The following is a 12393-nucleotide window of genomic DNA, read 5'->3' as shown; positions in this document are numbered from 1 at the left end:
GCTCGAAGGGCTGAATGGCCTACTCCTGCACATATTGTCTATTGTCTATTGTCTATTGTCTATTGTCAAGATTTTATAAAGTTGGAGCATGATCTGCCTATGATTGACCCCACCCATGAAGGCCAGTATCCCGTATGTCTTCCTATTCACGTTATTAATCCATGTTGCCTTCTTCAAAGATCTATAGACTTGCACTCCAAGGTCCCTCACTTCTGAATTTCTCACTAAAACCTTACTGTTCATGGTGCATGTCCTAGCCTCATTGTGCTCCCAAAATATGTAATCTCACATTTGACTCAATTAAACTGCATCTTCCATTTTCAACCCATTTCACCAACGCATTGATATTTTTCTGCAGCACTAAGACCATCCACACCATCACCAATACTACCAACCTTTCCGTCACCCAAAAACTTACTAACCTTGCCACCCATGTTCCAGTCATCCATATATATTACAAACAGCAATGGCCTCAGCACCCATCCTTGTGGGACGTCACTAGCCACGGTGGTACAGAGATAGAGTTGCTGCCTTACATTGCTTGCAGCGCCGGAGACCCGGGTTTGATCCCAACTATGGGTGCCGTCAGTATTGAGTTTGTATGTTCTCCCTGTGACCGCGTGGGTTTTTTCCCGAGATCTTTGGTTTCCTCCCACACTTCAAAGACGTACAGGTATGTAGGTAAATTGGCTTGGTAAATGTAAAAATTGTCCCTGGGATAGTGTTATTATGCAGGGATCGCTGGATGGCACGGACTCGATGGGCCGAAGGGCCTGTTTCAGCACTGTATCTCTAAATAAAATCCAATTGTAACAGCAAACCTCTACTATCACCCTCTGTCGCCTGGTGATTAAAGATAAAACTTCAAAATATTAAATATAAACGTTTTTGAGTTTTACTCATGTTGCATATTAATGTGTACAAAATTCCTTGAAGAATGCCTCAAAAGTGACGGTTTGTAAACAGTGACGTTGCGTGGGGATCTGTGCTAGTACCTCTGCTCTTTGTGGTATTTTTTAATGATGGGTTGGTTAGTAAGTTTGTAAATGACACCAATATTTCTGGGGTCACGGACTGTGAGGAAGGCTTTCAAGCTGTGCAGCAGGATATAGATCCGCTACAGAAATGGGCAGAGAAATGGCAGATGGAGTTTAATCTGAACAAGTGAGATGTGACACTTTGGGAGATCAAATTTTAAAGGGAAAAGATGCAATTAATGGCATGACCCTTAACTGCATTGATGTACAGAGGGATCTTGGGGTCCAAGTGCATAACTCCTTGAAAGTGCAAGGGCAAGTAGATAGAGTGGTAAAGAAGACCTATAGAATGGCATTGAGTACAAGAGTCAGGAAGTAGTGATGCAGCTTTATAGGACTTTGATTGGGCTGGATTTGGAGTCTTGCGTGCAGTTCTGGTCACCCCATTACGGAGAGGATGTGGAGGTTTTGGAAAGGGTACAGAGGAGGTTTACGAGAATGATGCCTAGATCGTGAGTATTAGCTACAGGAAGAGTTTGGACAGAATTGGGTTGTTTTCTCTGGAAAGGCTGGAGGTTGTGGAGAGACCTGATAGAAATATATAAAATTATGAGGCATAGATAGGGGTGCCAGTCAGAACTTTTTTCCTTGGATGTAAAAATCAAATAATAGAGGGCATAGCTTTAAGGTGAGAGGGGCAAAGTTTAAAGGAGCTGAACGGGGTAATTTTTTTACACAGAGGGTATTGAGTCCCTGGAATGTGATGTCAGGGGTGGTTGTGGAGACAGCTACAATAATGGCATTTAAGAGACTTTTGAATCGACACATAGATATACAAGGAATGGAGGGATATAGATTATGTGCAGGTGGATAAGAGTTAGTCTTGGCATCATGTTCAGCACAGACATTGTGGGCCGAAAGGCCTGTTCTTGTGCTGTAATGTTCTATGTTCTAAACTAAACTAAGTAAGACATGGTGGACTCGAGTAATATTAACATTTTTAGAAACTGGGTAATGAACCAGCTGAAAAGACAATTGCTGTAAAACAGGGTGATGCTGAACAATCCTCAGCAGGCCAAACAGCAGCTGTGCAGAGAGATGATGAATGGTTCTGTTTGACGATCTTTTTATCAGAAAGGTTCCAACGAAGGATCATTGGTCTGTAACTAATTCTGTTTCTCCACCGATGCTACTTGAGTGTTCCCAGTGTGAGATAGTATCTTCATCAAAAGGTTGTCTCATTCCTGTTTCAGCTGCCCCGGTAGAGCATGCAATCCGCCCTGTTGCATTGTAGCCTTCATCTAGCCTGTGACAAGGTGCAACATGCATCAAGAAATAAAACTCAATAGAAATGTTCTATTGGATTATTGCAAGATAACACAGCCTAACAGCAACAACAGGCTGGTTGCAGATGCGAAACACTTCGGCAGAAAACAAAATGAGAGTATACAGATAGAACAGTTTTAAAGGACACTAGACCAAGTGGACCCGTTGGGCCCAAACCTCTCCTGCATTGGTGCAGCACCGTCTCCTCCCTCTCCCCCTCCTCCCCCATCCTCCCCTCCCCCTCCTGCCCCTCCCTCCTCCCCTCCACTCCTCCTCCTCCCCCTCCCTACACCCCCCTCACCCCTTCCCCTCACCCCCCACTCCATCCCCCTCAACCCCCCTTATCCTCCCTCCACCACCTCCCTCTCTCCCTCCCCCTCCTTCCCTAGATAGATTTAAACTTTAAAATGTGAATAACTTAAAAAATATAACACCGATTTCAATGAAACTTCTTCCATTCGCACCAAAGGGACGACGGTGAGTAAGGTGGGCCTAAAATTGTCGCGCTATTTTGTACCGTTTTGGCTGTAGTTCAGGAACAAACAAACAAACGAGAGTTTTAGTATATGGAAGATCCAAGAAGTGAGTGTATACACCAGTCCAAATTGTCTATTGTCCATCCCCTCCCCAGATGCTGCCTGACCCATTGAGTTACTCCAGCACCTTGTGTTTTGCTCGGGTTTCCAACATCTACAGTTTCCAATGTCTCCTATGTACACATTTCCTTGAAAATGGGGCATGTTGAGATAACAGTTAGCAAAACAAATGGGATTCGAGGTTTCAGAAATAGACCTCTACAAATGGACTACAAGAATAAAATAATAAAAGTAATGAATGGACTACAAGTGAGAAGTTACATTGAATTTGTATAAACGACTTATTAGATCACAACTAAAATACCATATTGTTTTCAATTCTGGTTTCATAAATTCGTAAGTTATAGGAGCAGAATTGGGCCTTTAGGCCTTTCAAGTCTACTCCGCTATTCAAACATGGCTGCTCTGTCTCTCCCTCTCAGCTCCATTCTCCTGCCCTCTCCCCATAACACCTGACACTCGTACTAGTCAAGAGGTTTCTTCTGTACTCCGATAAATGCAATGGAGATTTACTCAAAGGATTGAGAGATTTTCTCCCTTGGACTCCATGGGTTAAATGGTCTTCTGCACCATAACAATTCTAGTTTTCAGGGCTGCCCCAAATAAGTACTACACCCACTAATGAGTACCACGTCGTTGTTACAGAATAAATATTCAGGTTAAATTTGGGAATTTGCTTGAAAATTGCGGCATTTTGAAAAGCATCTCAGGAGAAGCGATGGTGGTTTGAAGTGGGGAAGACGCGGCCATGGAGACTGGGTGCGCAATGCTAATGATTTGATAGCCTTCCTTAAGAATCAGCAGAGGCAAGACTCGCCAAATTGCCTTAGTGATTAATGATGCTAAGAAATAATGCTCGGCAGAGGCAGTGAACATTAACATTACCACCCCGGTTAACGTCCAACGCACACGTCAGAAAGCAACATGGAAATCTAATGAGAGCAGATGATGAATTCGTAGTGCAGATCTCCCCTTTCACCAGTTGATCCAGAAGCTGCGACGGTAGGTTAGCAAATGTAGTAACATGGGTTATCACTTGAAGGAACTGAGAGATAGTCGCCAAAATAAAAAAAATCAATTTGAGTAAAGAGTCATTTGACTCCAATAATGTAATTTCTGGATTCCAATCATGTGCAAAATCATTCTTTAATGTGTAGTATACATTTCACTTTTGTTTTTTTTCGTCTAGTGATATATAGTCAGATATGGTGTTGGCCAGATTTCTCCGCATAATAGTAGACAAAAAATGCTGGAGTAACTCTCCAGCATTTGTGTCTATCTTCGGTGTAAACCAGCATCTGCAGTTCCTTCCTACATATGTCTCTACATGATGCTAAGAAAATCCTTCAATCAGCTCTATAAGTCAATTATACATATATGTACATATTTGGGAGAAAGTTTATAACATACAGCGCTTTGCACTACTTCAACGTTTTGTTATAAAATACAGAAGTTGTTGGAAATAAGCGGCACTTATGTCCAATTTCAGGAGAATCTGCTCCAAACGCGCCTCCAGTCAATGTGGCTCAGACCCCTGTTTAACAGAGTGTTACACCTTCGCGTAGAGAAAATCTACTCAGCTAATGTAGGATAATCATTTATGTTAACCAGTTGTCAGAGGCTGGATTCTGATCAGCGCCTGACATCTTGTGCACTTAGAGCTATGTTTTATTTCAACCAAACGTCGAACTCTGCGTAGATTTTTTTTCATGGGCGGGGGTTTTAAGAGTGGTGAATGATTTCTGCATTTAGTTGACTGACGACCCCTGGGCAGTGACTCACCGCTAGTCGTACCATGCAGCGACGAAAAGAAATGCAGAGGAAAAAAAATGCTACTCACTTAATTAAGTAAATGGGTGGGGGGGAAAGTGCACATGTAACTCTGGTTTCCACGCGTCAGCAGCTCCGGCCGTTCGCATTTGACTTTGCAGCATTTTTGAATGGGCGGTCATTAATAAAGTGTTCAACAATCCCTGATCAGTTTAACCCCAGTCCGGTAAATCCTCCCGCCCCTGCTTTGAGTTGATGAATGGAGGCAGGGAGAAGGTAGGCGGCACCAGAGCTCAGTCAGTGTCCGTGGCGATCGGTACCCAAAGGCTAACTACTGCCGAGACAGACCCCTGTTCCAAATTGTTTTCCCAGCCGGAGGGAGCATCATGCCGCTCTGTAAAGGCCGGAGTCTGGGGGTCTCGGTGGCTGTTGCCCATGGAGTCTTTTCCGGATCCTTGAACATTCTGCTGAAAATTCTGATTTCTCGGTACGATTTTATCTTTTTGACTCTAGTCCAGTGCGTGACTAGCAGCACGGCGGCGCTGGCCCTGGAGACCCTCAGGAGACTGGGCAAGATAGATGTGCCGCCTTTCAGCTTGAGCCTGGCCAAGGTCTTCGCCAGCGTCACGCTGCTCTCCACCCTGCAGTCTTGCCTGACCCTGTGGTCGCTCCGGGGGCTCAGCCTCCCCATGTACGTTGTCTTCAAGCGCTGCCTGCCTCTCGTCACTCTCATCATCGGAGTGTTCCTTCTCAAGAATGGCGTTCCCTCCATCGGCGTCAGTGCAGCGGTCCTCCTCACTACCTGCGGAGCCGCTCTGGCAGGTCAGTAACCCCGCGGCACTCCCACCCCACCCTCCCCGGCTAACACCCTCAGCGGCATGGATATTGACTTCTCTAACTTCAAATAACCCTTGCTTTCCCCATCTCCCTCCATCCCTCCCCATTCCCAGTTCTCCGATCAGCCTGACTGTCCCCCTGATTACATTGTTGTCACCTTCTCCTCGCTAACAATGGTCCATTCTACATTCGCCTTGATCTGCATCACTTTTGATCTCTTACACTTCCTTATCTCTGTGTGTGTCTCTCTCTCCCTCTCCCCTGGCGCTCAGTCTGAAGAAGGGTCTCGACCCAAAACGTCACCCATTCCTTCTCTCCAGAGATGCCTGCCCGTCCCGCTGAGTTACTCCATCATTCTGTGTCTCTCCGCTCGCCCACCGTTTAACTTTGCAGAAGACGCGTGTCGTTCAGTTTATTCATGAAAGTGAGCGTAAAGGTAGAGGAGATTCATTTGCGATCGCGAGAGTTGTGCCAAAAACTTTGGATGGACATTCTTGCATTACTCCAGGATAACGGAACATATCAAATAAATCAGACTAATCAACTAGATCGAATTGTTCAACTGGTAGTGTAAGAAAATAACTGCAGATGCTGGTACAAATCGAAGGTATTTATTCACAAAATGCTGGAGTAACTCAGCAGGTCAGGCAGCATCTCAGGAGAGAAGGAATGGGTGACGTTTCTGAATGCATTCAGTCTGAAGAAGGGTCTCGACCCGAAACGTCAACCATTCCTTCTCTCCTGAGATGCTGCCTGACCAGCTGAGTTACTCCAGCATTTTGTATTCAACTAGTAGAATCAGATGCTGGTTTGCAGAAAAGGATAGAAAGCGCTGGAGTAACTCAGCGGACCATGCAACATCTCCGGAGAGCATCTCTGGTCGCATTAACGTATTCTCTTTTTCCTGTATCTGTACACTGTGAACGATTTGATTGTAATGGTTTTCCGCTGACTGGATAGCGCGCACCAAAAAAAAACTTTTCACTGTACACGTGCCAAGGAAGTAGTTCAACTGTGTCAAATCAGAGACATCCAGGACTAAAACGGAGAGAAATCTACATAATATATAGATACATCTGTCCATTTGACATCCATCTGAAGAAGGGTCTCGGCCCGAAACGTCACCCATTCCTTTTCTGCCGAGATGTTGCCTGACCTGCTGAGTTACTCCAGCATTTTGTGAATAAATACCTTCGATTTGTACCAGCATCTGCAGTTATTTTCCTACATGTCTATCCATTTGACGCTCATTATCACAGTGGTGCAGCTGGGTCGAGCCGCTGCCTCACTGCGTCAGAAACCTGGGTTCGCTCCTGACCTCGGCCGCTGTCTGTGTGGAGTTTGCACGTTCTCCCTGTGAACGCGTGGACTTCCTCCCGGTGCTCCGGTTTCCTCTCACATCCCAGAGACGCGCGAGTTTGTGGGTAGGTTAATATTGTCTCCGTATATTGCCCCTGGTGTGTTGGGAGTGGGTGAGAACATAGGACAAGTATTAAGGGGCGATCCGTGGTCAGCCTGGTCTTGGTGGGCCGAAGGGCCAATTTCCATGATATATCTCTAAAGTAAACTTAGATAAATTAAACTGAAATGGATTAACGGCCCCAATTTACTGGTTCGACTGGTTGAATAGTTTGTCTCTTTATTTATTCATTACTACTAAACCCTAACATAGTGCGCAAAACATAATAAGGTGTTGAAGGAACTCGGCGAGTCCGGCAGGATCTGTGGTTGGAACAACATCGGGAACACCATCAGTCCATTCCCTCCACATATGCTGCCTGACCCGCTGTGTTTTTCTTGCACTGTGATGTGCTTGAGATTCCAGCATTTGCAGTTCCTTGTGTCTCCCGAACTCCTCGCCATGCGTGTGCGGGAAGCAACTGCAGATGCTGTTTTACACCGAAGATAGACACGGCATGCTGGAGTAGTTCAGTGGGACAGGCAGCATCTCTGGGGATAAAGGAACATGCAACGTTTCGGGTCGGAACTCTTCTTCAGACCCTGGAGAGAGTAGGGTTCCGACCCAAAACGTCACCTGTTCCTTTTCTCCAGAGATGCTGCCTGCCCCCGCTGAGTTACTCCAGCATTTTTGTGTCTATTCTCGCTGTGCATGTTCCGTAGTGAGACACCAGTGCGCTGGAATAACTAACTCAGCGGATCAGGCAGCTTCTTTGGTGAACGTGGATAGGTGACGTTTCGGGTCGGGACCCTTCTTCGGGCTGATTGTAGGGGGGTGGGGGGAGCCGGGAGAGAGGAGAGGCGGAGCAACGTGGCAGGTTGTTCGTGGACACAGGCGAGGGCGGGGGTTGATAGGGAGATGGTTGGAACAAAAGGCCAGAATTTGGATAGACACAAAACACTGGAGTAACTCAGCGGGTCAGGCAGCATCTCTGAAGAAAAGAAATAGGAGACGTTTCAAGTCTAGACTCTTCTTCACAAAAGGAATAGGATAGGCTTGTATACACTGGGATTTAGAAGGATGAGAGGGGATCTTATCGAAACGTATGATTATTAAGGGGTTGGACAACGTTAGAGGCAGGAAACATGTTGCCAATGTTGGGGGAGTCCAAAACCAGGTTAGTTGGGGGAGTCCAGAACCATTAACAGTTTAAGAATAAGGGGTAGGCCATTTAGAACGGAGATGAGGACAAACTTTTTCAGTCAGAGAGTTGTGAATCTGTGGATTTCTCTGCCACAGAAGGCAGTGGAGGCCAATTCTCTGAATGCATTCAAGAGAGAGCTAGATAGAGCAATTAATGATAGCGGAGTCAGGAGGTATGGGGAGAAGACAGGAACGGGGTACTGATTGAGAATGATCAGCCATGATCACATTGAATGGCGGTGCTGGCTCGAAGGGCCGAATGGCCTACTCCTGCACCTATTGTCTATTGTCAATTCTGGTCGGAACCCATCTTCAGAAGGAGGGTTTCGTATTCTTCCCCTATTCCCTTTCGGCACGGTGGCGCAGCGGTAGAGTTGCAGCCTTACAGCGAATGCAGCGCCGGAGACTCAGGTTCGATCCTGACTACGGGCGCCGTCTGTACGGAGTTTGTACGTTCTCCCCGTGACCTGCGTGGGTTTTCTCCGAGATCTTTGGTTTCCTCCCACACTCCAAAGACGTACAGGTTTGTAGGTTAATTGACTGGGTGAAATGTAAAAATTGTCCCTAGTGTGTGTAGGATAGTGTTAATGTGCGGGGATCGCTGGGCGGTGCAGACTCGGTGGGCCGAAGGGCCTGTTTCCGCGCTGTATCTCTAAATCTAAATCTAAATCTAAAAATTCCAGAGATGGAAATCTAAAAATTCCAGCCTGCCCCGCTGAGTTACTCCAATGTTTTGCGTCTGGTCTTCGGTTTGAACCAGCATCTGCAGTTCCTCCCTGCACCAATAGACAATAGGCAATAGGTGCAGGATGAGGCCATTCGGCCCTTCGAGCCTGCACCGCCATTCAATGTGATCATGGCTGATCATTCTCAATCAGTACCCCGTTCCTGCCTTCTCCCCATACCCCCTGACTCCGCTATCCTTAAGAGCTCTATCCAGCTCTCTCTTGAATGCATTCAGAGAATTGGCCTCCACTGCCTTCTGAGGCAGAGAATTCCACAGATTCACAACTCTCTGACTGAAAAAGTTTTTCCTCATCTCAGTTCTAAATGGCCTACCACCTTATTCTTAAACTGTGGCCCCTTGTTCTGGACTCCCCCCCAACATTGGGAACATGTTTCCTGCCTCTAACGTGTCCAAGGCCGGAGTTTCTTAGACATTGTTGGGTTTTTTTCTTTCTCCTTCTCACCAGCCTGTCGTTTCCCCCCTAGGGGCCGGCGATCTCTCGGGAGAGCCCATCGGCTACGTGACCGGGGTGTTGGCGGTGCTGGTTCACGGTGCGTACCTGGTGGTGATCCAGAAGACCAGCGGCGAGCACTCCCACGGGCCCCTGACCGCCCAGTACACCATCGCCGTCACCGCCTCGCCCGTCCTGCTGCTCTGTAGCTTCGCCAGCCTGGATGTCATCCACGTCTGGTCGTACCCGGGCTGGCAGGACCCTGCGGTCGGCTGCACCTTCGCCTCCTGCATCCTGATCGGCTGCCTGATGAACTTCACCACCCTGCACTGCACCTACATCAACTCGGCCGTCACCACCAGCTTCGTCGGCGTGGTGAAGAGCGTCGCCACCATCACGGTGGGCATGCTGGCTTTCAAAGAGGTGGAGCCCACCTCGCTGTTCATCGCCGGCGTGGTGGTGAACACGGTGGGCTCAGTCACCTACTGCGCGGCCAAGTACTTCGACACCAGGCAGCAGGCCAAGTACGACGACTTGCAGGGACTGATCCAAGCGGGCGAGGAGGAAGAGACTGCATCTCCCACCGCGGCCCCACCACAGGAGTTTGAACTGCAGGGAGATGCCGAGGCAGAGCCCATGGAGAACGGGGGAGCTCCCACTCCAGAGCCGGGACACCAGCGCAACCAGCTGACTGAAGATTACATCGGCGTCTGGAGGTTATTAAGACATTTGCGGGTATTCAAAAAGGACCCTTCAGCTCAGGACCCCCAGTAAATCAACCATCGGGGTCCTCACTGTCCGCTGCTTTGTGAAGTGCCAAAGACAGACCATTGATATCCGTGCTCACACGAGTCGCTCCTGCCTCAAGCCCCTGACGGAATAGCTGCCAAGCACGCACACGGCCGGGATTCCGCACTGAGTGAGGTTTCTCAGAGGTGTAAACACAACACAAAGTGTTGCAATCTGACTCGGAAGAAATATACATCTAATACATCTTCATCGTTATGCTGATTCTTACTCGTCGGGGGTCAGATCAGTCCGGGCAAGATTCCAGCCCGACCCTTGTGAGACACTTGAGCTTTGAGACACTTGCCCAAACAGATGACATGAAACACAACTCTCCCCCCTCCCTCTGCCCTGGCATTTAGTGAGAGGACGTCCATCACCTGCACAGCAGTGGTTCAAGTGTCCAGCGAACACTCCTTGGTGGTGACACCTCTACCCTAATGCAAAATGCAAAAACAAAAAAGTGAATAATGCACGTAAATGTTTGCAAAGGCAGCAAATTTCACCCTGAAATTCTAATATAATGCCGCCTGAACTCCCCAATGCAATTTCTGTTACACTCGCCTTTCACAAGGGGACAACACCAAACTGAAGATTTATGGGGAGCAGGAGACAAGTATCTATTTCAGAGTCTTTAATCTTTAATTACTGTTCCCAATTTTAATCACTTGATGCCGTCTCTCCCCTTGTCTTGTTTTCCTGTTGCTAAACGACAAAGTTTAAGATGTACCCTCACTGGCTGGAAGGAAAACATTTTTTATTTTTGCAATGTAACTCCTGTGTGTTCTTTTGCTCTTTGAGACCAGGGATCTCTCTCCTGAAGGTAATCATCAGGTGGCGACCCATTTGTGATTGCACAGGGGGGGCGAGATTGAACCCGGATCAGCTTGTTCACGCCGTGCATTTTCTCGCTGATCATCAGACAGCAGCATTTCCGAGGAGGAATGTTGTAGGAAGGAGCTGCAGATGCTGGTTTAAGCCGAAGATAGACACAAAATGCCGGAGCAACTCAGCGGGACAGGCAGCATCTCTGGAGAGAAGGAACGGGAGACCAGTCCGAAGAAGGGTCTGGACCTGAAACGTCACTCATTCCTTCTATCCAGAGATGCTGCCTGTCCCGTTGAGTTACTCCAGCATTTTGTGCCTGTCTCTCTTCCGATGAGGGAAATAGCCTTTCCACGTCCAGACCCTTCCTCAGGACTGAAAGAATGGAGGGAAGATTACAGTACTCCAGCGTCTTCCCCACCACTGATGTCAGACTACCTGGTCTATAATTTCCTGTTTTCTCTGTCCCTCCTTTCTTAAAAAGTGGGATAACATTAGCTACCCTCCAATCCACAGGAACTGATCCTGAATCTATAGAACATTGGAAAATGATCACCATTGCGTCCATGATTTCTAGAGCCACCTCCTTAAGTACCCTGGGATGCAGACCATCGGGTCCCGGGGATTTATCAGCCTTCAGTCCCATCAGTCTACCCAACACCATTTCCTGTGAATTTTCTTCAGATCTTTCATCACCCTAAGATCTCTGGCCACTAGAACATCTGGGAGATTGTTTGTATCTTTCTTATTGAAGACAGATCCAAAGTACCGGTTCAACATCTGCCATTTCCTTGTTCCCCGTAATAAATTCCCCTGCTTCTGTCTTCAAGGGACCCCCATTTGCCTTAACTATTTTTTTCCGCTTCACATACCTAAAGAAGCTTTTACTATCCTCCTTTATATTATTGGCCAGCTTACCTTCGTACCTCATCTTTTCTCCCCGTATTGCCTTTTTAGTTATCTTCTGTTGCTCTTTAAAAGAATCCCAATCCTCTGGCTTCCTGCTCTTCTTTGCTATGTTATACTTCTTCTCATTTATTTTTATGCTGTACTTGACTTCCCTTGTCAGCCTCGGGTGCTCTTTCCTCCTCTTTGGGATGAATTGACCCTGTAACTTCTGCATTATTCCTAATAATACCTGCCATTGCTGTTCACCGTCTTCCCTGCTAGGGTCTTCTTCCAGTGAAATCTGGCCAGCTCCTGCCTCATGCTTCTGTAATCCCCTTTGCTATACTGTAATACTGACATTTCCGATTTTCCCTTCTCCCTCTCAATTTGTAGATTGAGTGGCCAGAGATCTTAGGGTGTAGAATGTTATCCCACTTTTTAAGAAAGGAGGGAGAGAGAAAACGGGTAATTATAGACCAGTTAGTCTGACATCAGTGGTGGGGAAGATGCTGGAGTCAATTATAAAAGACGAAATTGCTGAGCATTTGGATAGCAGTAACGGGATCATTCCGAGTCAGCATGGATTTACGAAGGGGAGATCATGCTTG

The 12393-nt window shown here is 47.2% G+C and overlaps 1 protein-coding gene across 1 annotated transcript; it reads left to right on the top strand.

The window, feature by feature from the left end:
- Window positions 1-5055: 5055 nt before the first annotated feature.
- On the top strand, window positions 5056-10060 carry slc35d3 (solute carrier family 35 member D3). Its single transcript, XM_078400210.1, has 2 exons — window positions 5056-5491; window positions 9321-10060. Exons 1-2 carry the CDS (start codon window positions 5056-5058, stop codon window positions 10058-10060), a joined length of 1176 nt encoding a protein of 391 aa, XP_078256336.1.
- The last annotated feature ends 2333 nt before the right edge of the window (window positions 10061-12393 follow it).

Source organism: Rhinoraja longicauda, chromosome 5 (assembly GCF_053455715.1).
Source record: "Rhinoraja longicauda isolate Sanriku21f chromosome 5, sRhiLon1.1, whole genome shotgun sequence".
NCBI lineage: Eukaryota > Metazoa > Chordata > Chondrichthyes > Rajiformes > Arhynchobatidae > Rhinoraja > Rhinoraja longicauda.
This window is presented reverse-complemented; position numbering and strand designations above follow the sequence as displayed.

Coding starts and splice junctions, on each gene's coding strand:
- slc35d3 (XM_078400210.1), top strand. CDS start 5,056: ATGCCGCTCTGTAAAGGCCGGAGTCTGGGGGTCTCGGTGGCTGTTGCC. Junction 5,492..9,320: donor CTGCGGAGCCGCTCTGGCAG/GTCAGTAACCCC, acceptor TTTCCCCCCTAG/GGGCCGGCGATCTCTCGGGA.